The sequence below is a fragment of the Arachis ipaensis genome, chromosome B2, assembly GCF_059453495.1.
Source record: "Arachis ipaensis isolate K30076 ecotype BB chromosome B2, ASM5945349v1, whole genome shotgun sequence".
In the NCBI taxonomy this organism is placed as follows: Eukaryota; Viridiplantae; Streptophyta; class Magnoliopsida; order Fabales; family Fabaceae; genus Arachis; species Arachis ipaensis.
In genome coordinates, this window is record NC_142437.1 from 17,044,872 (window position 1) to 17,069,142 (window position 24,271).

Here is a 24,271-nt window from a genome sequence, read left to right on the forward strand (position 1 = left end):
TCATCGCCCGATTATAAAGCTACAGATCGGCAGAAAGTGAAAATCAAATTCACTGCTCGATCACGATAAAGAACGAAGATGAAAACCAAATTCATCAAAAGGTCGACCAAACGGGGATCAAACCCAATTTCTACAAAATCGGCAAAGATGAAAAGGCGACAAAAATAGAATAATGCAAGAAGTTATCGAAGTGATCCATAGAAAGGACCTGACAAGGTCTTAATAAAATGGGTTGCTAAAAATAACTTAAAGACAGGCCGACGTAAAGAAGTCGGACCAGTCGACCATAATAACCAAAGTTATAAAAAGTAAATCCCTGGAAAGAGGCCTGGCCAGCCCTAGAAAAGAGGATTACTAAAAATAACTTAGAAGGGACCGACGTGATGAAGTCGGCCCAAACCAAAAAGTTATAAAAAGTAATCCATAAAAGAGACCTGACCAAGGTCCAAGAAAAATGAATTACTAGAAATAACTTAGAAGGGACCGACGTGATGAAGTCGGCCCAAAAACCAAAAAGTTATAAAAAGTAATCCATAAAAGAGACCTGACTAAGGTCCAAGAAAAATGGATTACTAGAAATAACTTAGAAGAAATCAACATGATGAAGTCAGCCCAAACCAAAGGCTATAATCTAGAGAAAGAGACCCGCCAAGGTCCAAGCAAAATAGATTACTAGAAACAACTTCAAAAACATGATCAAGTTAAAGAAGCCAGAAGGCAGGCGCCATAAGGGACCCAAGTCGGACCCAAAAAGCCATGACCTCAAGAAAATCAAAAAAGACAGGCACCATATCAAAGAAGGCAAAGAAGACTAGTTGCACAAAGCTAGCCTCAACTAAAATAGAAAATAAAACACAAAAGACAATCAAAAGAGATTGGACAACAGGGCTCCAACACTCTCAAGATTCCAGAAGGTGTCAGAAAGGTGTAGACAAGCATATCACAAAAAGAAACAAAGTTGTTATAATAATAAGACTCAAGAGGCCACCTGAAGTTGACCCCAAGAGCCTAAAAAACTACTTTGTTTTTTCTAAAAATAAAGTTGCTAACAGAAAAGCAACCAAAATATCCAGAAGTCAAGACCACAAATTACAAAAAGAGTTCAAAGCCCACAGGTCGGGCTATACACAAATGCATCAGAAATAATTAGAGAGGATCCAAGGATTTCCCATTAGCTGTATCCCGAGGTGAAGGAGGACGAGTCTGAAGCGGTACCGCATCTACCGTCCCATCATCCCGGTTCAGGATCTGGACATCGGGATCAGACTCAGATTGGCCGACTTCAGTTGCCAGAGTTGAAGGAGGTAGGGCAACGGAGACTTTGGCAGAAGGCATAGGGGGAGGGTCGACATCATCATCATCATCAAGGTCATCTGGGACAATCTTACCATCTTTTACAATGTTGTCCAAGCTGAAAAGAGTAAGGTCAAGCTCGGGCGCAGGAACTCAAACTTGATCCTTTAAATTTTCATAAGCAGCATTTACACTACCTACGAGCAGCATTTACACTACCTACGAGATGACCCTGGAGCTCGGCATAGTCAGCTCGGGCAGACTCTAAATCTTCCCTAAGACCCATCATCTCCCTATAAGTCGTGACATAGCTCTCCTTATGCTTCAACGCCATATCTTCAAGCAACTTGGCAGAAGCCACCAAGGCAATAGCCCGAGTCTTCTCACCATCCAACTCTTTCTCCAATTTGACCACTTTCACCTCGAGCTCCTCCTTCAAACCCTTCATCTGGTCGAACTCTGATTTGACCTCCTCCATAAAGGCCTTCGTCGCATGGATAGGAAGATCCTGGGCAGTTCGATACAAAGCTGCTCCCATATGTGCCATTTTGATGCTGCTCCGAGTAATGAAATCCAAGTGACGAAGAAGAGAGACATCGTCAGTAGGAATAACACCATAAGAAGCAATCTGCTGATCGACAAACCCAACGGCATCAAAATCAGGGGCATCAAGATTGAAGGGCTCAAAAGTCCTTTGTCTTTTAGGAAGAAGGCCGGCAGAGGGAGAAGAGGTAGCAGTGGAAGTCTGGGGGGGATCAACTAAACGGACCTGAGGCGTAGGAATCATCTTCCTCGGCCCAACAGTATTCAAAATAGGCTTCTTGGGAGGAATCTGGGAAGACCTTTCCCCAGCAACCTTACCCGAGATGTGCTGCACTGCTGTAGCTTTTCTCGCCTTCTTAAAGGCCTTCATAGATTCATTGTTTTTAATCATCTCTGAAAATACACAAAAAACCAAGTTATAAACTGGAATAAAAAGGAGAGAGCTTAAAAGAATAAAGCAAATACAACAAATATCAAGGAAGTCGACCCGTACCCAGTTCAGCTCGGAGAAGTAAAGGATTTCCTAAAAATTTCTTAGTATCAAGATGGGGAGGCTGCCCCCAGTTCTCTTCCAACATAGTTACAAAAGCTTGCTCAATTTCGTCCAACATCTCCCAGGTGTACCTAGACACCACTATGTTCCTTTGCCACTCTAAAGGAAAGTTGGGCTCGCCATTCTCATCCAAAAAGAAAGGTCGAGCTCCTTCAACAGCTCGGACCTTAAAAAAGTAATTCTTAAAATTCCTAAAAGACTCATCATACATGGAAAAAACTTTGTGTCCTTGGGCAGACCTGAAAGAAATCCAAGAAGCTTTCTTTTTGGTAGTCCCAGGCTTGGTCAACACAAAGAGGTACAGAAAGAGGGTTTGAGAAGGTTTAACATGAAATTCTTGACAAAGAAATTGAAAAATTTTGATAAATCCCCATGAGTTCAGATGAAGCTGAGATGGAGCTACGTTACACGACCACAATAGGTCGGTCTCAAAAGGGGTGAAAGGAAGGGTGATGTTCATTTGGCTAAAAAAGAAGTCGTACACATAAAAGAAAGGACGCTCCCCCTGGGTTGGAACAGGGAAGCAAACCCTTTCGTCAGAATCAGGTGCTACCAATTCATAGTTGTTCTCTTGATCTCTACTACTACAGATTCGATGATATTTTCTAAGCTCCACACATAATTTAGAGTTAACTACAGAAATACATAGCAGGACGAGGGAGTCCAGCCAGTCAGACATACCCTCAGGAACCTTGGAAGACGTCTCGACAATATTTTTACGAGAAGACATGGTCAACTAGTCCTACAGCCAGAAAAAGAAAATGGATTACCAACCTAAACAGCTTGGACAAAAAGAAATCAGCTCGGACAAACATGACTCAGAACAATACAAATAGTAAAAGGAAAATCCCAAGACGCACAACAAGGTCCAGGGGCATCCTTTGGAGGCAGGGACAGAGTAAGGACTCAGAAAAAAGTCTACAAGGCTACACCCCAACAAAACTCTCAGCGAAGAAAAATAATCCCCTTCCAAATAAGCAACGACACGAGAAGAAAATCAAAGCAAGCCATCAGAAAAACGTTACCTTCTACAAGTTTATTAGTAAAGAAAACTACCAACATGGCGAAATCAACAAAGGCGCAACCCTTTTCAAGAATCAAGCAGAAGCCTTAGTAAAAACATGCAGTTCATAAAAATCAAAAGGTACAAACCAGAAACAATAATGGCGTGCAGAAACCCTAAAAAACATCAAAGGCAAAAAGGATCATTCAAAATCAAAGAAACTCCCAGAGCACACATTGCAGTAATAATCAGATGCACGACCAACACAGAAAAGATTCAAGCTTTCTAAAACCAAGCAAGATCAAAACTTTTCAAGCATAAAGTAAAGTACGAAGAAGAAATAAGGACCAACCTGTAAAGTAAGGAGACAGCGAAAGTGGAAATGAACAGCGAGCCTACACCAACAAACACCAGCAAGGAGAGCACGAAGACGTAAAGAAATTGGGGGCAGAAGAACAAATGAGGTACAAACAAAACGAAAGAAGAAAAGAGAAAAGAGGAAGTTACAACAAGAAGAGAAAACCCTTTTTCGTGAAAATTCAAAATGAAAGTAGGAGGCAAAAGAAACGGAGCATTAAAGAATTAATTAATGGGTTATTAAACCCTCGCACGTTCCCAAAGCAAAGGGACGCGTGCTTTCAAGAGGATAAGGAAAAAATAAAAATGTTCCGCATTCAGAGGAATCTCTACAAAAGAAATCGACAATGCTCGAACTCGACTTCTACAGAGAAGGATTGAAGTCCTGAAACTAGGGACTCGACCTCAAAAGGAAGACCACGCTAAAGCAGGGGCACTGTTCATACCCTGGGTCGAGCTGTCCGACCCGGGATGTTTAGTGACAAGTCGACCGACCTCTTCAGGTCAGGATTATCCGACCTCTTCTCAAAGAGCTCGACCAAATCACCGAGAAAGCCCAAAAAGGGCCCAAACAGAGGAACACGACCCAAATCCAAAGGCAGCCCAAGCCTATAGAGATAAGGGTGGTTCCCTTGAAGATAAGATGACTTCACTCAAAGATAAGATAAGATAACTATCTTATCCCCAGAAAGATCACTCTACAAACATTATAAATACACTGGAGCACCCAGGTATAACTCATACTCTGATTCTACTAAAAACCTGTTTAATACCCTTGCTAACTTAAGCATCAGAGTCCCTTGCAGGTACCTCCACCCTCCGGTGACGAAGGATCAGCATCATCAACAAGTCCAACAAGTCGGATACGGCAGCTCCAGCCACCATCCACAAATCGTACGCCTCATCACCGACCAGCACAGAAGATCTCGTCCGAGATCGACCTTCAGTTTCAGGTAACCCTCGGAACAGCTACGCACCACTCCACGCCAAACTTGGGTTACTCCAAGTTTGGCGCCAACTCAAGGAAAGCCCAAGGAATTCTCTGCCTGGTGCACACCAAACTTGGATTCTTCCATGTTTGGCGCCACCCTTAATGAAGCCAATGGTCCCCACTCGTCCCAGGATGCACTACACGTGAAGGCTTTGCAAATTTTGATTAAATTTTATTTTATTTATAATTAGAAAAAGATATTATTTAGTTTTAGGAAATATATTTTTACATTAATTAGGATTAGATATAAAAGGGAAAAGAATCAACCCTTCGGGCTCCTCTCTTCTCTTCTATCTCATTCCGCAATTTACAGTTTTACAGAATCCTAGTTTTCTCTCTGAACCATGAGCAACTAAACCTCCACTGTGAAGGTTAGGAGCTTTGTCTATTGTATGAATTGATAATATTACTTTTCTATTTTAATTCATGTACTGATTTATGATTCAAGAATTATTTTCGTTCTTTATCTTATGAATTTGGGTGGAACGGCAGTATGACCCTTGTTCTAATTGAGTTCTTGTATAACTTGGAAAAGCTCTTTACTTGAACAACAGCTTGAAAATAATTTCTCCTAAATTTCTGATTATCTGGACTTAACGGGATACGTGACATATAATCCTCTTATATTTGGGTAATTAGGGTTTTTGTGGCATATAACTAGAATTGAACTTTACCCTCTAATTGGAATTAAGTGACCAAGGAATTGGTGATTGATGAAGGTTAGAGGAGACTAAAAAGGTCTAAGGAATTAGGGTTTAGTCACATATAGTTTGCCATGAATGGAATCTTGCATGATTAAAATAGTTAGTAAGAAAAGTCAATCAGGAAAATACATATCTTTGAAGCCTTAACTGTTTTCTCATATATATTTCACAACTTGTTTACTGTTTGCTTTCTGATTCTCTGATTTACTGTTAATGCTTTTGAACCTTCAAACACCATTTTCTGTTTGTCTGACTAAGCCAATCACTTAACCATTGTTGCTTGATCCATCAATTTTTGTGGGATCGATCCTCATTCACCTGAGGTACTACTTAGTATGACCCAGTGCACTTGCCGGTTAGTTTGTGGACTTTAAATTCCGCACCAATAGCTATATTGCAATGCATGGCACAAGGACCTGTATAGGTGTGTTAGACAAGTTCCCCCAATTATAACTACGAATCTGATGGAATTGTCGAAGTAGAGGCAAAAACTTCGACTTAACCGAATTAGTCGATTTGTTGGTAAACACCACAGTTTCGAGTAAGCAGAATATGTGACACCAGACATATCGCTCGATAGATTCGTGGGTGTCAAATAGTTCGGTATCTTTACATTGCTGAACCCATGCTAGGTTTACCTTCCCCAATGTGTGATCATGCAGATCGGTTGCCTGCCAAAAATTGTCATGCATTTTTCTACCAAGAATGAATGACTGCTGTTTGGTCTGCTCGTCATGGGATTCCCATTAATCGGCAGACCAAAAATATGCAGCTCGTCATCTAGGGTAATAGTGACTTTACCAAACAAAAGGTAAAAGGTGTGAGTTTTGGACCTCTATCATTCCTCTACAATAAACAACAATGTAGAGTGTCCTTTCACTTTACTTATTCGCAAGACGTAAATGAACCTAGTTGTTACTAGTATGACTGTAGTGATTTCGTTGTAAGTTTTTAGTGGATTAAATTTTTTGGACAATAAAATTCTAATAACATGTAGTAGAATAATAATAATAATAATCATAACATAATAGTGATAATCACGGAATAATATTAATAATATAATAATAAAAATAATACCCATATATAATAATATAGTTGTAACTTCCCTCATAATAACAATGTAATAATATATTAATTATATAATAATAATATATTAATAATAACACAATAACAGTATAATAATAATAATAATAATAATAATAATAACTAGAATAATAATAATAAACAAATAAAAATATTTACGAATAAAATAGACAAATACTTACACATTAAGAATTGTACATATGTCCAATAATATGTTTGTCAGTTAAACTAAAATCATGAACTATTTTAATAAAATTAAATTTAGACAAAAAAATTACCGAACAAAAACTCTCTCTTTCACTACTAATATAACAAAACTCTCCTCTCTATCTCAATAAGCTTCATGCTTCTCTTTATCACTTTTTTTTTTTTGGCACAAAATACGGATGGAGTGGGTTATATAAAGGCCAAATTTAATCTCCTAACTCATACATATCATACAAGCACGTTTTTGCACACTTGTAAAATGCAAATTTCTTTTTGTCTAAATGTTGCAAAAAGCAAGCTGCATTTTGATCTATTTGAGGCAAAAAACAGTAAAAGAAAAATAGTTTAAATTACATTTTACATGTTATTTTTTTTATTCTATTTCTTTTTGCCAATTATAGCCTGAATTTTGCAGATATATCAAAGATTAGATCAATATTTTTACTTAACACCATTGTTATCAAACCTAACTCGATTTGTTCAGTTTGACCGAAAATTCGCTAACTTGATCCTTTGGTCAAGTTGAGCTACTCGTGCTCCCACTGGATTTCGGTGACCCAGCCATTTTATACAATTCGCACCGGGTCATGTTTTTTATTTTTTTTATTTTTTAAATATGAAACTCTAAGGGTGTGTTTGATTTAGTATTTAAAACATCAAAAACACGTTTTGAATTTCTTGAACACTTCCATTTTTGTTTGGCAACTTTCTTTTCTTGTGAACATAGATGTGATTTTGTACTCAAACTCACGCTTACAAGAAGTAAAAAGTTGTAGCTTTTGTGTTCAGTTCTTTCATATATCTTATTATTTTAGAGGTAAATACCAAATCGGTACCTAAAAGATTTTGACGCTGACAAAATGGTACCTGACTTTTGTTATTGACAAAATAATTCTTGAAAGATTTTAAACTTTGACAAGCATAACCCCGAGCTCGCCGGAGCACATCTCTGCGCGAGCACAATATTGACGTGACCACCGTGGTTTGGTGACTTGGCAAACCCCCTCCAACCCTAACCCTTCCCTCCCCAACGCAGTCCCCACCCTTCCCTCTCTAACTCACTCCCCTCCTCTCCCTCCCCAACGGTTCCCCCTTAATCTCTCACACACCAAAAACGGTTCTCCCCTCTCCCTACCGATTTGCTGTTCCAGTTCTTGTTTTATTGGTGATTTGCTGTAATAACAATAGCCAGCCATAGCAGTATAGCAGTCCCCCACCCCATCCCCGATCTCCCTCCACTTGAAAAATCGACACCAATGTCTTCTTTAGAATACGATATGCCATTTTTTCCCAATAGCAAAAGACCAAAGCACACTGAAACGCAATCTGAAAGACAGACTTAGCGACTTACCCAATTGCATCCTCCTCCACGTGCTCTCCTTCGTGAACGCCAAACACGCCGTCCAAACCTGCGTCCTCTCGCGTTGCTGGAGGAATCTCTGGAAGCTTTTCCCAACCCTCACTCTTCACTCTTTCCACTTCTGGACCTTCAAAACCTTCACGAAATTTGTCTCCACCCTTGCCACCCGTCGTCACACCTTCTCCGCCATCCTCAACCTCGATTTTGAGTGCCATTGTTGTATTGAGCCTCACATCCTCAAAAGAATTTCCAATTTTGCGATCTCGCATAAGATTCACAACTTAGGTAGCTCGGTGAAATGTGATATCGTTCACATTCCTCAGGAAATTTTCTCGTGCAAGAAGTTGACGTCTTTGAAGCTCTTTATTTGCCCTAGGGGTTATATCTACGGAAATACGTTTTTTCCAAAATCGTTGAACTTAACGGCGTTGACGAGCCTGCATCTTCAGCATTTCACGTTCTGCGCTAGTGACAATAGCGCCAGTGACAGAGGGAACCATTGGGGAGGGAGAGGGGGAGTGCGTTGAGGAGAGAGAAGAGGGGAGTGCGTTAGAGAGGAGCTGTGATGGGAAGGGAAAGGGAAGGGGGAGTGTCCGTTGGGTAGAGGGAGGGAAGGGGGTCGTGATGGGAAGGGAGAGGGAGGAGGAGTGTGTGTTCGAGAGGGAGGAGGGATTAGGGTTTGGGGTGGTTTGCCAAGTCACCATGGCCATGTCAGCATTGTGTTTGTCGGAGATTTGCTCCGGCGAACTTGGGGACATATTTGTCAAATTTTAAAATTTTTTAGGGACTATTTTGTCAATAACAAAAGTTAGGTACCATTTTATCAGCGCCAGAATATTTGGTATTTACCTCTATTATTTTATTTATGGAGTTCTTATTATTTTTTATATGAGTTCTCTTTTTTTTGTTAAATTTTGTTTGACATTGTACATTTTTATAAGTGTAGTTTTTGTATATTATATTCATTATTGTTATTTTTTTATAATATGATTTATTGATTTCATTAGGTAGAACAAATTAAACAAAAAATTAATCATAAATAACAATAATAGTAAAAAATTATAACATACTAAAATAAAATACTAAAAGTATTAAAAAATTATATAAAAAATACTAGAAAGGTATAAAAAAATTAAATATACTTAAAAAATACTATAATTTAATATCATGTATTTTTTAGTAATTATATATCTAAAAGTAATTTTAACTAATATTATCCAAACAATTCATTTTATAAAAATTAATTTTAATTTAGAATTACCAAATATAAATCATATTGGCACAAACTCACTTCTACTCAAAATCAATTTTACAAAATCACACTCATTAATTTCAGAGGACAAGTGCTCTGTTAGGATTTTCTAGTGCTCTGTTATGGTTTTTAATAGAGTCTTTGCTGCCGTCAAGACTGCACTGTCAACGTCAATTAAATTTCAACACAAATCTCTGACTACTAGTTTGACAAAGATAATCTACGTAATCTGCATGGCTGAGGCAAGGAGGGATGAAGATCAGACCGAGGAAGACAACCGAAAAGGAGGTAGGAATGTGATTCTGCTGGAAGAGGCAGACATATCAGAATGTATTAACGCTTGCTCCAATAGTCTGTATGGTAGACTCTTTGCTTTCAAAACCTTCTCAGTTGGAACCATGGGGAATGCTTTAAAGGCTATATGGGAAAATCCGGAGGGATTTAGCGTGAGTGACAAAGGGGACAATTATTTCCAATTCTTTTTTAATAAAGAGGTGGATGTCTTGCATGTTGAACATGGTACTCCATGGCTATTTAAGGATTACGTGCTCCATGTCAAGAGATGGAAGGAAGATCAGAACAGTGATGAAGAGATTGTTTCCAATTTTCCAGTTTGGGTTCAATTTTGGGGTTTGCCAGAATCGTTTAAAACCCTCGAAGTTGGACGTAAATTGGGAGAGAGGCTGGGCACAGTGTTGGAGGTAGGTAAATTTCAGATGAGAGGCAGAGAAATTAGGATTGTAAAGGCCAAGATCAATATTGAAGCTACCAAGAAAGTGAGGGATCAGTTAATTGTTGCAAGACCTAATAAAAAGGAGGTAGAGGTGGCATTGCGCTATGAGAGACTTGGAAAGTTTTGTACCTACTACGCAAAATTGGAGTACGAGGTGAAAAACTGCCATGATCTGCTGAAGGACACAGAGAGTGATAGGATAAAAGAGGATGACATTGGCAAATGGGTTAAAGCCAGCCAAGTGGGAATACGAATTAACTCTGAAAGAGAAAGAACATTCAACAACTCAGCCCAGAATCAAAATAAGGCTACTCAACGTAAGAAAAAGCCGGTCTTAAACTGCTTATTGGAGGAATTTGCAGGGATGTCAATGCAAGAGGAGGAACAAAGTTTGAAACCACAAAACGCTGGCAACAAGGCAGCACCTGAGTCACCTCAATCAGCCAACTCTAGAATAGAATGCATGGAGATTATCATAGCTGGTCAGTCCAATGCCAAGGAGGATGAAGGACAACCTATGCAATTCACTATTGGGCAATGTCTCACAACAGAGGAAGGCAGGAAGTGGAAAAAATTAGCAAGACAAGGTACTGGAGGGTTGGATACTAAAGTTGGATCCAAAAAAAGGATGATGAGTGGTATAGTTGAAGGATCTACAAAAGAAAGCAAGAACAGAGGATGAAAATACAGTTGAACAGGGGGTGAAGGGTGCCAGCCTACAAATGGCACCCAAGGCGCCATGAGAACTATAGTTTGGAATTGTCGAGGTTTGGGGAGACCCCTGACAATTCACACCCTAAAAGGGATATGTAAATCCCACTCCCCCGAGATTGTGTTCATAAGTGAAACAAAGAACCAATCTCGACAGGTGGAAGCAAAATTCCGAGCATGCAGCTATGAAAGCTGGCATATTGTTAACCCGTCAGGAATCGCAGGAGGACTTGCGCTAGCTTGGAAGGACAGCATCAATGTTCAAATTATAAACAGCGGGGAATTCTTTGTAGCAGCTGAAGTTAAGGAGTTTGGAAACAATGGGGTATGGATGTTCATTGGTGTCCATTTGAGCTGTTCGGAACAAATTCGAGCCTTACAGTTTGAGGAGCTTACAACAATGAGTCAACAACTGGAAGAAAAAGTGGTAATAGCGGGAAATTTTAATGCTATAATAAGTCAGGCGAAAAAGGAGGGTGGAGACCAAAAATCAGCAACTACCATTGCAACATTCATTAATTTTATTGATAGCAACAAATTAGTGGATATTGGAATGGTGGGGCGGCCTTTCACGTGGACAAACCGAAGACAAAGAGAGGATTTGGTGAAGGAGAGGCTTGAACTCTATTTAGTAGGGATGGGATGGAAGCTGAAGTTTCCGAATGAGTGGTACACAAGCTCACAGAATCAGGCTCGGATCATGCTCCTATCTTGATGGAAACTGAACCTCAATCCTGGCATAGTAAAAGGTATTTTAAATACCAGGAATATTGGTATGGAGAAAATGATGTCAAAAGAATTGTCAGCGAAGTGTGAAAAATGGAAGTAATAGGCTCGGTTATGTTCTCCTTGGCCCAAAAGTTGAAAGAATGTAGATATAGATTAGTTCAATGGCAGATAACTCACAAAGCAAACTCTTGAAAAGAAATTGAGGACCTTCAAGCTAGCCTAGAGGAGCTGCGGGTGGCTGGAATCAATGGGGGAGAGGAGATTACCAGATTGGAAGAGAAGTTGGAGCTAGCATATATGAAAGAAGAGAGCTATTGGAGAGAAAAATCTAGAGTCAAATGGCTAAAAGAAGGAGATCAAAAAACCAGATTCTTTCACCAGAAATTTCAATCAAGGGTGCGAAGGAACAGAATTTGGAGATTAGTTGGGAGGAACAATGAGATTGCATCGAAACCGGAGGATATTACAAAGGTAGCTGAAGACTACTTCTACGATATTTTTACTTCTTCTTGTTCGGTTGATCCGAATCCATATTTGGAGGATTTGGAGCCTAAGGTTACAGCTTCCATGAACCGTAGGCTCCAAAGGCCGGTAACTATGGACGAGGTCAAAAGAGCTATGTTCAGTGTTCATGCTCAGAGTGCTCCTGGTGATGACGGGTTTACAGCTAAGTTTTTTCACTTTTTCTGGGATATAGTTGGAGGTGACGTTTTTAAGGCAGTGCGAAGTTTCTTTCATAGCGGTAGAATTCTAAAAAGCTTCAACTATACTCAAATTTGTTTGATTCCAAAGGTGCCAGATGCCAGTGACATGACTCAGGTACGACCGATTAGTTTGTCCTCAGTTATGTATAAAATTATTTCTAAAGTTATGGTGCACCGACTACAAGGTATTATGAATAAAATCATAAGCCTAAATCAGAGTGCTTTTCTCAAAGGTAGACTTATTTCAGATAATATTCTAATTGCCCATGAATGTATGCACTATTTGAAAAATAAGAGAAGTGGAGCAGATCATGAGATGGCTATTGATGAGCGGATATTTTATACGCTTTTTGGGGTTAATTTCATATAGTTTTGAGTATGTTTTAGTTAGTTTTTAGTCCATTTCTATTAGTTTTTAGGAAAAATTCATATTTCTGGACTTTACTATGAGTTGTGTGTTTTTCTGTAATTTCAGGTATTTTTCTGGCTGAAATTGAAGGAGCTGAGCAAAAATCTGATTCAGGCTGAAAAAGGACTGCTGATGTTGTTGGATTCTGACCTCCCTGCACTCAAAGTGGATTTTCTGGAGCTACAGAACTCGAAATGGCGTGCTTCCAATTGCGTTGGAAAGTAGACATCCAGGGCTTTCCAGCAATATATAATAGTCCATACTTTGCACAAGAATAGACGACGTAAACTGGCGTTCAACGCCAGTCCTCTGCCCAATTCTGGCGTCCAGCGCCAGAAAAGGATCAAAAGCTGGAGTTGAACGCCCAAACTGGCGTTCAACTCCACAAATGGCCTCTGCACGTGAATTGCTTAAGTCTCAGCCCCAGCACACACCAAGTGGGCCCCAGCACACACCAAGTGGGCCCCAGAAGTGGATCTCTGCATCATCCATCATAGTTTATCCAATTTTTGTAAACCTAGGCTACTAGTTTAGTATTTAAACAACTTTTAGAGACCTATTTTGTATCTCATGACATTTCAGATCTAAACTTTGTATTCTCTGACGGCATGAGTCTCTAAACCCCATTGTTGGGGGTGAGGAGCTCTGCTGTGTCTCGATGAATTAATGCAAGTATTTCTGTTTTCCATTCAAACACGCTTGTTCCTATCTAAGATGTTCATTCGCGCTTAACTGTGATGAAGGTGATGATCTGTGACATTCATCACCTTCCTCAAACCACGAACGTGTGCCTGACAACCACCTCCGTTCTATATCCGATTGAATGAGTATCTCTTAGATTCCTTAATCAGAATCTCCGTGGTATAAGCTAGAATTGATGGCGGCATTCATGAGAATCCGGAAAGTCTAAACCTTGTCTGTGGTATTCCGAGTAGGATTCAAGGATTGAATGACTGTGACGAGCTTCAAACTCCTGAAGGCTGGGCGTTAGTGACAGACGCAAAAGGATAGTAAATCCTATTCCAACCGGATCGAGAACCAACCGGTGATTAGCCGTGCTGTGACAGAGCGCGTGAGCGTAGTTTTCACTGGAAGGATGGAAGGTAGCCATTGACAACGGTGGTCCACCAACACACAGCTTGCCATAGGAGGACGTGCGTGCGTGAATCAGAAGACAGAGGAAAGCAGAGATTCAGAAGACAAAGCATCTCCAAAACTCCAACATATTCTCCATTACTGCACAACAAGTAACCTTTAATTTATGCTCTCTTGGTTATTCGCAATTCAACTGATAAACATAATTGACTTCCTGACTAAGATTTACAAGATAACCATAGATTGCTTCAAACCAACAATCTCCGTGGGATTCGACCCTTACTCACGTAAGGTATTACTTGGACGACCCAGTGCACTTGCTGGTTAGTGGTACGCGTTGTGAAAAGTGTGATTCACAATTCGTGCACCAGCTATTAAACTAGATATGAGCAAGGCTTATGATAGGATTGAATGACACTTCTTATGGTACATCATGGAAAAGCTAGGCTTTGATGCTAAATGGATTAACTGGACTAAGGAATTGGTAACGACTGTTTCTTACTCTATTGTTGTGGAAGGGCAACCTTTTGGCTACTTTAGGCCAAATAAGGGCATTCGACAGGGTGACCCCTTATCTCCATATCTATTTCTTTTTTGTGTGGAAGGGCTTTCCTTCTTGCTACACAAGGCAGAGCAAAACAGGTTAATTCAAGGAGTTAAAGTTAATCGGAGATGTTAAACAGTTAATCACCTTTTGTTTGCTGATGATTCAATCCTTTTTTGCAAGGGCTCACCTAATACAAGCTAAAGCATTTTGGAATTGCTAGAGATCTACGAGAGTTTCAATGGGCAAAAAGTCAATTTGAACAAGTCGGCCATCTTTTTCAATCACAACACACCTCAGAACACAAGACTAGCAATTGCGCAGACACTAAATATTGAACATATCGGAGCCCAAGACAAATACTTGGGGCTGCCCTCCATAATTCAGAAATCAAAGAAAGCAACCTTTGGAGCTATCAAGGATAAAGTTCAGAAGAGGATTATGGGTTGGAAAAGAAGTTTATTGTCCTCAGGTGGCAGGCACACGCTATTGAGAGCGGTAGGGGAAGCGATTCCTATTTATACACTCTCTTGTTTCAATCTCCCTGACACGCTGTTAACTGAGATTCATAGCATGCTCTCGCAATTTTGGTGGGTCAAAAAGGCACAGAACGAAGAATGGTTTGGATTAAATGGGATACAATGACGAGACCGAAGAAAGATGGAGGGTTGGGGATCAAAGATCTAAGGGCACAAAATTTGGCCTTATTGGACAAGCAATATTAGCGTTTAATGAAATACCCTAATTCTACACTGTCAAGAATGTTCAAAGCTAAATATTTCAGATATACAGATTTCTTACATGCAGAGATAAGAAGCATACCGTTGTGGGGCTGGAGAAGTGTTCTTGAAGGCCGCAAGGTGATTGAGAAAGGCTTGTTATAGAAAATAGGCTCTGGTGCTAATGTCCGCATCTTCCATGATCCCTGGCTCCCACCATCATTGCCCTTTAATGTCCCTCAAGCTGCAATGACAATCCCACCGAATCTGCAAGTGTATTATGTTAATGCGCTACTAAATCCTGATAGAAGCTGGAACATAAACCTGATTGAGTCAATTTTTCCAGTTGATATATGCAATAAATTTTTTTCCATCAAACCAACAGAGGAGGAGGATGAAGTTAATTGGTGCGGGACAAAATCTGGTATATACGAAGTTGGATCAGGATACAAAGTTGCTTATGGGTTCTTTCATTCTCCTACTTCATTGATGCCTCAGAACATACAGAACAACATAGTATAGAATAGCCTTTGGGAATTGAAATTACCTCATAAAATTAAGATTCTTTTATGGAAGAGTCTTCATGAAAAGCTTCCGATTTTGCAACAAATCCATAGCCGTTTTTTATCCACCCCGCCACTTGTCCAAGATGCATGCTGAAAGATGAATCAATTTCTCATGCCTTGTTCCAATGCCCTCTGTCTTCAATAATCTGGAGTCTAAGCTTAATAACCCTGACTTATGGCAAAGAGAAGAGGAGACCTTCATCAATTGGTGGCAACGAGCTTTATCTTGGGCAGCGGCTCAAATCGAAGGTAGACAAAAGATCCTCTTTATTGCGGCGCTGTGTTGGAGTACTTGGAAAGCGAGGAATATGTGTGTTTTTGAGAAGCTAATAAGCCTAGTGCCGAAGATAGTGCAAGAAGCCAGCAGTCTAGTACGTGAACTCAATAGCCATACCTGATGAATGCTAATAATTTCTCTTTATTCTTACTTTACTCTTTCTTAAGCTATTTGTCTTCCAATCACATTTGGTGATAATTGGGAATACCCAACTTCTTTTGTAGTTCCTAATGGAAACATTCTTATTTTATAATAATAAAATAATATCTATCTTTAAAAAAAAAAACTCCAGTTTCATAAACCCCAATTCAAACGTACACTAACACCCATGATTTTGAAAATTGGATCGGATTGGTCGGTCGGACCGGTTCAACCATGAATTGGAAATTATAACGGTTCGATTTACATGTAGAAACCGTTCTGATAAAAACTGGCAGAGAACTTTTGAACCGGCTGGGAACCGGCCGGTCGAATTGGAATCGGAACCGGCCGGTTCGAAGGAAAAGCTCCCTTCAGAGTTCAGACATCCACTCTCGTCTCTTCGCGTGACCCCTGCCCCTTCCTTCCTGAATCAGAAAGCAACCCTAGCCTCTAAACTCCAAAGGCTCAAACGGTAACCTTAGCCTCCACCACCGCCATTGTCTTCGTCGACCAGCTTCGTCGTGGTAGCCTTCGTCTTCGTCTTCGTCTCACCGTCGTCGTCTTCGTCTTCCTTTTGTCGCGTTCGTCTTCGTCTGCCACTCTGCTCTCTGATCGCCGTCGCCGTCGTCTGCTCGGTGCAGGTCAGTTCTCAGTGCTCGCGTTGTCTCTTTTTTTTGTCACGACAGCGCCGCCGTGCTTGTTCGCGTCGCGGTGGAGCACACCCGAAGAACCACTAGCGCCACCCTCGTTCATCGCGCCACCACCGTTCTTCGCACCTCCGTCCTTGTTGCCATTCACCGAGGCACCGACCTTGGTGCCATTGCTTTGCTCCGCCATGCGACAACAGATCCAGTGAGTTTTGCTCAATTGAATTTCTTAGGTCTAAACTTTCAATGTGCAGTTCTATTACTTCTTCCACTGCAGTTCTGATTTTTGAAATTTGGCATGAAGTTTTTTAGTTGATGCAGTTGGTTTTGCTGTTACCGAATTTGTGTTGCTGCTTCATTGTAATTACTAATTTGTAATCATTTAATTTCTGTTGTTGCTGATTTTGTATGTGAAATTGTGGTTGGTGATTGCTGAATTGTTGCTTGATTCTGGCAAGATTGAAAGCATATGTAGTTAGCGATGATTGAACCATCTTAGAGCTTTCCCTTCCATAACTTGAATCATTGAATGATTAGCTATGATTCCCTTCTATATCTAGTTTGTTCTGAACTCTGTATTCTTGGTGTTATTGAATCATTGAATGCTTTTTTTGGTTAATTTTTGGAAAAAAGGTTATTAACTTTTGTTAAAATTATGCTGAGATTTTGCTAAAATTGTGATTGGCTGAAAATCTTGTTAATCTTTATTAAAATTATATTAAAAATTTTGTTAAAAGTTTGTGGAGCTTTTATTTGTTCATCATGATCATTCTTTTGTTAGAGAAGAAATAAATTTGTCATATTTGTTTTTAATGAAGAAATAGATGAATTGAAATAACTCAATTAACTAAATAAGTAGATGAACGAATATTTGTTATTGGTTTGGTTAATTCAATAAATTTCTTTTGTTTTTTGTGATTTTTTTAATGAGTTTAATAGTGATATAATGACTAATGAATGATAAATTGTTAATAATTGATGAGATTAAAGTTATACTAGATTTTGATTGATGTAGTGTTTTAAATTTAGAAGACATTTTAAGGTTTATATTTGACTATAATCATATTTGAGGTATTCATTTATAATATATTTATTATTTTATTATAAAACGATTTTTTTAGTTGAACCAGTTAGACCAATAAATTAATGAACCAATAACTAAAGCAGTTCGATAACCGGTCCGGTTTTCAGAACCTTGCTAACACCCCCTAACACCCTCGGAACGTCTCCCTAGACTCAAACTTCTCTCTTCTCTCTCACTGCCCATCCCACTAGTCTCTCTCTCAATCTCACTCGAGTTTCGTCTCAGTCACACTTGCCGGCGTCTCTCGTTCGTCTCGCGGCCTTCCTCGTCGTCTCACTCAAGTCTTCTCCCTAGGCTTCTCGTCGCAGGCGGCAGAGGCAACTCCTGGGGTCGTAGCTTGCTTCATGCCTTCTGTGGGGTCGTCTTCTGGTTTCTGCTCGCCGTCTTCTGGTTTCTGTTCATCGTCGTCGCCGTGGACTGTTAGTAAGTCCCCTGTGATCTCTTTTCCATATTTTCCTTCTCCCTTTATTTTGAGATGTTGCTGAATTGCTAAACTCAATTAATTTGCTTTGTTGTTGATGTAAATATTGCTGTAATCATGAATGAACTAGGAATTGTTGAATTTGTTGTTGTAAGTTGAATTTGCTGCTGAATTTGTTGTTGTAGGTTGAATTTGTTGCTGAAAATATCACCGGGATAGTTTTTTGGTTGATGAAAATCATTTCTAAGTTGAATTTGTTGCTGAGGATCACTGAACCTTGAATTTGTTGCAGCCTTGTTGAAATGATCACTTAGCTAAATTTTTTGCCGTTGTAAATCATCTTGGGAGCTAAATTTTGTTGCTGAAAATTATCATAGTTCAATGTGTTGTTGAAAATGATCAATGAGCTGAATTTTTTTCCAGAAGAATAGATTTGATTTTTAGTATTGATTGAGTTGATTCTTACATAGGCAATATTGATTTGGTATAATTAGTTGAATTTAGTTTTTAATTAGTTGGTAACAATGCTACGGAAGATATAGATGCAAATCAAAATGAAGGCAATGTTGGTCAAGCTCCAAATTTGTCCGATAAAGATATAGATGCCGATTTTGAGATCACTCCTTGGACTTCATTTACTTATTGTGTTATGTTTTGCTCTCTTCATTTAAATTAAGAAAGTATTTTATACTAGTGAGTAGTTTATTTTTTATTTTTACATCATTAGTTATGTTTAAGAATTGATACTTGTTTGTTATTAATATGGTTGTGAGGCATGCTTTTGAATTTTGAATTTTAAGCTTATTTTTTGTAATTTTATATTTATATTTAATTGTGACTGGATTAACCGGATCAACCAGTAACCTATCAGTTGAACAAGTGACCTAGTCGTATAATCGGGTTGATTAACGGTTTAGTTCTTACGAATATGCCTAACACACCATGATACAATAAATGTGAATTACACCACTTTTTTACGATTATGCTACGTGTACACCAAAATCAGCCATAGTATAAAATACATGTTGAAATACAAATACACATTGAAAATAAATTAAACTACATGTATTTATATACAAATACATTGGTAGCTGTTTTTAGTGTACGAATAACATTTTGACTTTTTTATCCATTCTTAATTAATTTTTGAGAAAATAGGTGTTTCAATTAAAAACAAATGAGAATATGGTTCTTCAATCAGAGAGTTTAAGAGGTTCTTTAGTCCCTCCTCAGCCACGTTCCTCCTCATCTCGAGGCCACTGCCGAGCAGGCTCGCTGGTCCGCCGCATGGTCTCTCTCTCTTGCTTTCACGAAGCCACTGATCAGGATCACAGGTTCCTTGCGTTGTCTATCTCTCCCTCTCACAAAGCTGCTGCCGTTGCCGCCGTCCTCTCGCAGGTCCATCCCCCTTTCTCATTGTTCGTGCTCCTTCCTTGTTCTTCATCAAAGATTGTTGTTCTTTTCATCTTATATATTGTTTTTGTTCTAAACTAATTGATTCTTATGATGTTAGTATTAAGATTGATTGTGCTCTGCTTTTGTTCTCTCTGCTATTTCTTATTTGTGGAATTTCATCAAACATGTTCTGCTCTATGCATTGCAAAAGTATGCTTGTGGTCGTCATGGTTTGTGATTGCATTACACAATTATTTATTATTTCCTTGCTTTTCGAACTAGAGTTGGTTGATTTGAGTCAGGGAAGTTATGAGGAGAATTTTCACTCTCCACTATGATTGAACTCTGCTTCTGTTGTCTATGGCTCTCTTTATCTAGAAGTGTGGCTAGTCACTAGAAAAGACTAGTGTTATAGTAATTCTCATCATGTGTAGGAACATAGAAGTGTTAGATTAGACTAAGAAATTGTAAAAGCAAGTCATGTCCTTTACTTTGTTTCCTCTTGTTGTTTCCTTATTGTATCTGTAAACTATGATGACTTGTTTTCTCTCAATGTAACTAGTGACAACAATGAATACTCACCTTCCGATCTTAATTACCATTCCACCAAAATTGTAGTGCCTCATAATGCTTGCATAATATTACATGTGGTGTTTCTCATGTTAAGCATACAACACTTAGCTGATTAGAGTCATCTTTATTCAAGTATTTAAATCCAAATGGAGGATTCTTTGGGTTGACTTAAGCTAGAGCCATAGATCAAATAGCCTTTCTGATATTCAGATTGTCTGAAATAACAAGGAAATAAATACTTAGTTGATTAGAGTCATCCTTATTCAACTATTTGTTCTTATGCTGTGTAAAATCAAGCAACACAATGTATATCAAGCACCAACTTATGAAGATAATAAGTAGTAATACTAGTGCTATCATTTGTGGAGGTGTGCTCTCAATTTTTGTGTGTGAAGTACAGAGAGTGAAAAGTGAAGTGAGTTGTGCACTATTTGTGCAGTGCAGTGCAGTGAAGAAAATTCATGTGAGTGGCAGAGAGATCAAATAAACAAGACTGAGGTTGCTTATAGGTGAGCTAGTAAAAATATTAATGTATGACATGCTGGCTTGCTGGAGAGTTAATTATAAGTATGAATTGTGGCCCCTTTAAATTGGATAATAAAAAGGTAAAAATCCAGTTTTAGTACCTTCTATTAATGTATAATATTTTGATTTTGTAACGTGGACTACTTATCTTCCAATCTTTGTGGTAAAGATTTTTGTTTTCTGAGTGTTGCTCTCAAGTTATTGGCTTTCCTGGGTAGAGCACGGGTGGTTACAAAAACTAGCCTTTTGATATGCTATCGTGGGGCCATCTCTTTGGGAGTTGAGTTATTCTTGGTTATGGGATCTTTCTTGAGGATGCTAAACTTTATGTTTTGTAGCCTGATGGACATAGTGTTAAGCCCTTGAGTTAATAAATCTGTAATAACACAAGGTTGCTTTGTGCTGAATATGTTGCTTCTAAAGATGTCTTTGCATTTGGTGGTTATTTAACAAATTCTGAAGGCACTCCCTTATGATACTTGATTTACCTTGAATTCTTATGTGTGAACACCTTCATTCATGAATTATTTGTGATACTTTCAATGGTGCTTGTTTTAAGGATTTAGGACAATTCGTTGCAGATTTGGAAAAATTGATGATGTTAGTTGTTTTTCTTTATTGTTTAGTGTTTACAGTCATTTAGGGACTAGAAAGATTAAAATTTTTCTGTTTGACAATTTTGTTTTATTATCCATTTTGTAATCTATTTGAGAGGTGTTCTTTTCTTTATTATTCTCCAGGTTATGCTGTAATGACAAGTGAAGATTCTTGTTCATTGTGTGTTCCGATCCATAAATTCAATGATATGGAGTATGGGGGCCTATGACAAAAGAACTCAGGCCAAAGTTTGATGCCTTTACATTTCAAGTGAATTCTCAATTCGGCTTTCATATTCCAGAGATTCAGATTTAATATCTGCTTGTGTGCTACCCATGGTTCGTAGACTTTCATCCTATTCTTCCAATGAGTTCATTCTTTCACTATCAACCTCCAAAATTTCACCTTTCTCAAAAATTTCAATTTTATCAACATCATCATTATCATCATTATCATCATCATCATCATCTTCTTCTTCTTCTTCTTCTTCTCCTCTGCCTCCTCCTCCTCTAGCCCCTGATCATGTCTCTCATTGTAAACCAATTTTTAGTCCCTTCTACCATCTCCTTCCTCATACCCAAAACCCTAACAAAATAGTCAACCTCATCTCTTCAACCTTGAAGCAAAAAAGTCCCAACCTTTCACTTCTTCAGAATGATATCAGAGCTATTCTCCCCAAATTGGGTGCCAATCAGATCTCAAGGATCTTACTTAGGTCCCAATCAGATTACTCTTCAGCTCTCACCTTTTTCAATTGGGTTAAGCATGATTTGGGTATTATACACACTGTTCAGAACTATTGCATAGTTATTCACATACTAGCATGGTCTGGAATATTCTCTGAGTCTATGAATTTGTTGTCTGAATTGATACAATTGGTTGAGGTTCAGAGTTTTGCCCCAAATGAAGACATTCATCAGAATTTGGCTGTGTGTGCTGAAAATTGTAATTGGAATCCAGTGATCTTTGATATGCTTATCAAGGCCTATGTTAAGGTTGGTATGATTGAGAAGGGTTTAGAAACTTTTCGGAAGAATGTTGAGGCTTGTTTTGTGCCTAGTGTAACTGCTTGCAATTGTTTACTTAGTGGTTTGTCTAAGTTTAACTATGATGGTTATTGTTGGGAAGTATATGAAGAGATGGGAAGACTTGGGATACATGGGAATGGTTATACTTTCAATATTTTGACCCATGTTTTGTGCAAAGATGGTGATTCGGATAAGGTGAATGGGTTCCTGGATAAAATGGAGGAAGAAGGATTTGAACCTGATTTGGTGACATATAATACACTGCTTAATAGTTATTGTAGGAAAAGAAGGTTGGAGGATGCATTTTATCTCTATAAGATCATGCACATTAGAGGCGTGATGCCTAACTTGATTTCGTTTACGGCCTTGATGAATGGCCTTTGTAAGGAAGGGAAGGTCAAGAAGGCTCATCAACTTTTCCATCAGATGGTTCATAGTGGGATAGATCCAGACATTATTTCATATAACACTCTCATAGGTGGTTATTGCAGAGAAGGAAAGACACAAATGTGTAGATTGCTATTGCACGAAATGATAGGAAAAGGGATTTGTCCCGACAACATCTCTTGTCGGCTTGTCATTAAAGGATATGTAAAGGATGGAAAGTTGGCATCTGCCTTGAATTTGGTTGTGGAGCTTAAGAGATTTAGAGTTAAGATTCCTGAAGATTTACACGATTATCTTCTAGTTGCATTGTGTAAAGAACGTAAACCATTTGCAGCTAGAAGTCTTCTGCAGAGGGTATCCGAGGATGGTGGCTATACACCTAAAGTGAGTACCTATAATGAAGTTGTGGTGTCTCTATGTAAATTCAATAACGTGGAAGAGGCAATCGTATTGAAATCTGAGATGGCAAAGAAGGGCATGAGTCTTAATCTCAGTGCCTATGGAGCTATTATACGCTGCTTGTGCGAGGCAAACAAGACTACGGAAGCTGAAGGTTTGTTGGAGGAAATGGTTTGTTCTGGTATTCTCCCTGATCTAGAAATATGCAGAGTGTTTGTAAATGGCTATTGCAAAGAACAAAATGTCGAACAAGCTGTTTTGTTGCTGAACTTATTTGCTAAGGAGTTTCAAGTTTATGATACCGAAAGCTACAACGCAGTTGTCAAAGTCTTTTGCGAGGATGGTAATGTGGCCGAGTTGATGGAGCTTCAGGATAGGCTGCTCAAAGTTGGGTATGTTCCGAACAGCCTAACTTGTAAGTATGTGATCCAAGGATTGCAGAAAACTATGGTACTAGATGATGAGTTATTGGACCAAACCATGCTTGAAACCTAGTAATAGTATTGTCCTAATCTAGGATTGTACCCCTCCCACTTAGCCAATTTTTTAGCCATGAATGCCCCAGGGCAATTCTTAACAATGTCTCAGCCAAATTCATAATTTAATTATGAGAGATACATAAACATAATTATACTAATATATAGATATATAGATGCTTATCTATATATTGTTTATATGGCAATATTATTATGGTGTTAGTTATTTTTGACGTAGTAATAATTTTTATGAACTTGAAAAGTTTTTTCAATTTAATTTTGACACCAAATTATCTGTCCCAATCATTTCATTTTAGTATATAATTATAGATTAAAAATATAATAGTATATTTTGTGAGCATCTAATCCTCCAAAACTTTTAGTCACCCCAAAAAAATCCTGCAAAACTTTTGAAATGCCCGTTCCTCATAATATGCTGCCATGCATGATTCACGTTAGTAACTTTAATTGTGCTTGATATAATTAATCAAATTTTGTACAATCATTGTGAAAGAAAAGTTTCAATAAAAGAATAACATATTAAACGTTCTATTCTTTTCACAAGATGTGTGTGTGTGTTTGTTTATTTTTTCTCTTCTTTTGTTTAACTTACTACAAAGATCAGTTTCACATTTGTACAAATTTTGTAAAAATAACCAAAAATAGGTTTTCAACTTTTTAAAAAAAATAAAAAAGATTAGTTTCCGATTAAATTCAGTTTTCAACTTTTCTTTTCCTTTTTTCCTTCAACTATATAAATATTCA

General features: G+C 38.5%; 4 protein-coding genes across 12 annotated transcripts; 3 read left to right on the plus strand and 1 right to left on the minus strand.

Moving 5' to 3' along the window:
* Positions 1–1,486: 1,486 nt before the first annotated feature.
* Positions 1,487–2,414, minus strand: LOC148573147 (uncharacterized). The gene is made up of 2 exons (XM_088505688.1): positions 2,330–2,414; positions 1,487–2,229 (listed from the first exon to the last, which is right to left on the minus strand). The coding sequence occupies exons 1-2, from the start codon at positions 2,412–2,414 to the stop codon at positions 1,487–1,489; spliced, it is 828 nt and encodes a 275-aa protein (XP_088361814.1).
* A 347-nt stretch (positions 2,415–2,761) lies between these two features.
* On the plus strand, positions 2,762–8,621 carry LOC107626976 (F-box/LRR-repeat protein 13-like). Its single transcript, XM_088505689.1, has 2 exons — positions 2,762–2,810; positions 8,032–8,621. The coding sequence occupies exons 1-2, from the start codon at positions 2,762–2,764 to the stop codon at positions 8,619–8,621; spliced, it is 639 nt and encodes a 212-aa protein (XP_088361815.1).
* Positions 8,622–10,818: 2,197 nt separating this feature from the next.
* On the plus strand, positions 10,819–11,505 carry LOC148573148 (uncharacterized). Its single transcript, XM_088505690.1, has one exon. The coding sequence runs from the start codon at positions 10,819–10,821 to the stop codon at positions 11,503–11,505; it is 687 nt and encodes a 228-aa protein (XP_088361816.1).
* A 4,849-nt stretch (positions 11,506–16,354) lies between these two features.
* LOC107625062 (Pentatricopeptide repeat (PPR) superfamily protein) lies at positions 16,355–23,732 on the plus strand. 9 transcript variants are annotated; one of them, XM_088505430.1, is made up of 4 exons: positions 16,362–16,830; positions 17,743–18,128; positions 19,285–19,524; positions 21,360–23,732. In XM_088505430.1, the coding sequence occupies exon 4, from the start codon at positions 21,552–21,554 to the stop codon at positions 23,523–23,525; it is 1,974 nt and encodes a 657-aa protein (XP_088361556.1). In that variant the 5' UTR covers positions 16,362–16,830; positions 17,743–18,128; positions 19,285–19,524; positions 21,360–21,551; the 3' UTR covers positions 23,526–23,732. The 9 variants fall into 9 exon arrangements, with proteins under 9 accessions (XP_020971260.1, XP_088361556.1, XP_088361561.1 ...); XM_016327605.3 differs by having other exon boundaries at positions 16,385–16,826; positions 17,813–18,128; XM_088505433.1 differs by having other exon boundaries at positions 16,385–16,826; positions 17,931–18,128.
* The last annotated feature ends 539 nt before the right edge of the window (positions 23,733–24,271 follow it).

Excerpts from the sequence above, each read along its gene's own strand:
- LOC148573147 (XM_088505688.1), bottom strand. The coding sequence starts at position 2,414 with ATGTTGGAAGAGAACTGGGGGCAGCCTCCCCATCTTGATACTAAGAAA. Across the intron at positions 2,230-2,329 it reads ACTTCTCCGAGCTGAACTGG|AGATGATTAAAAACAATGAA; the intron begins GTACGGGTCGAC and ends GTGTATTTTCAG.
- LOC107626976 (XM_088505689.1), top strand. The coding sequence starts at position 2,762 with ATGAGTTCAGATGAAGCTGAGATGGAGCTACGTTACACGACCACAATA. Across the intron at positions 2,811-8,031 it reads ACGTTACACGACCACAATAG|CAAAAGACCAAAGCACACTG; the intron begins GTCGGTCTCAAA and ends TTTTCCCAATAG.
- LOC148573148 (XM_088505690.1), top strand. The coding sequence starts at position 10,819 with ATGAGAACTATAGTTTGGAATTGTCGAGGTTTGGGGAGACCCCTGACA.
- LOC107625062 (XM_021115601.2), top strand. The coding sequence starts at position 21,552 with ATGGTTCGTAGACTTTCATCCTATTCTTCCAATGAGTTCATTCTTTCA.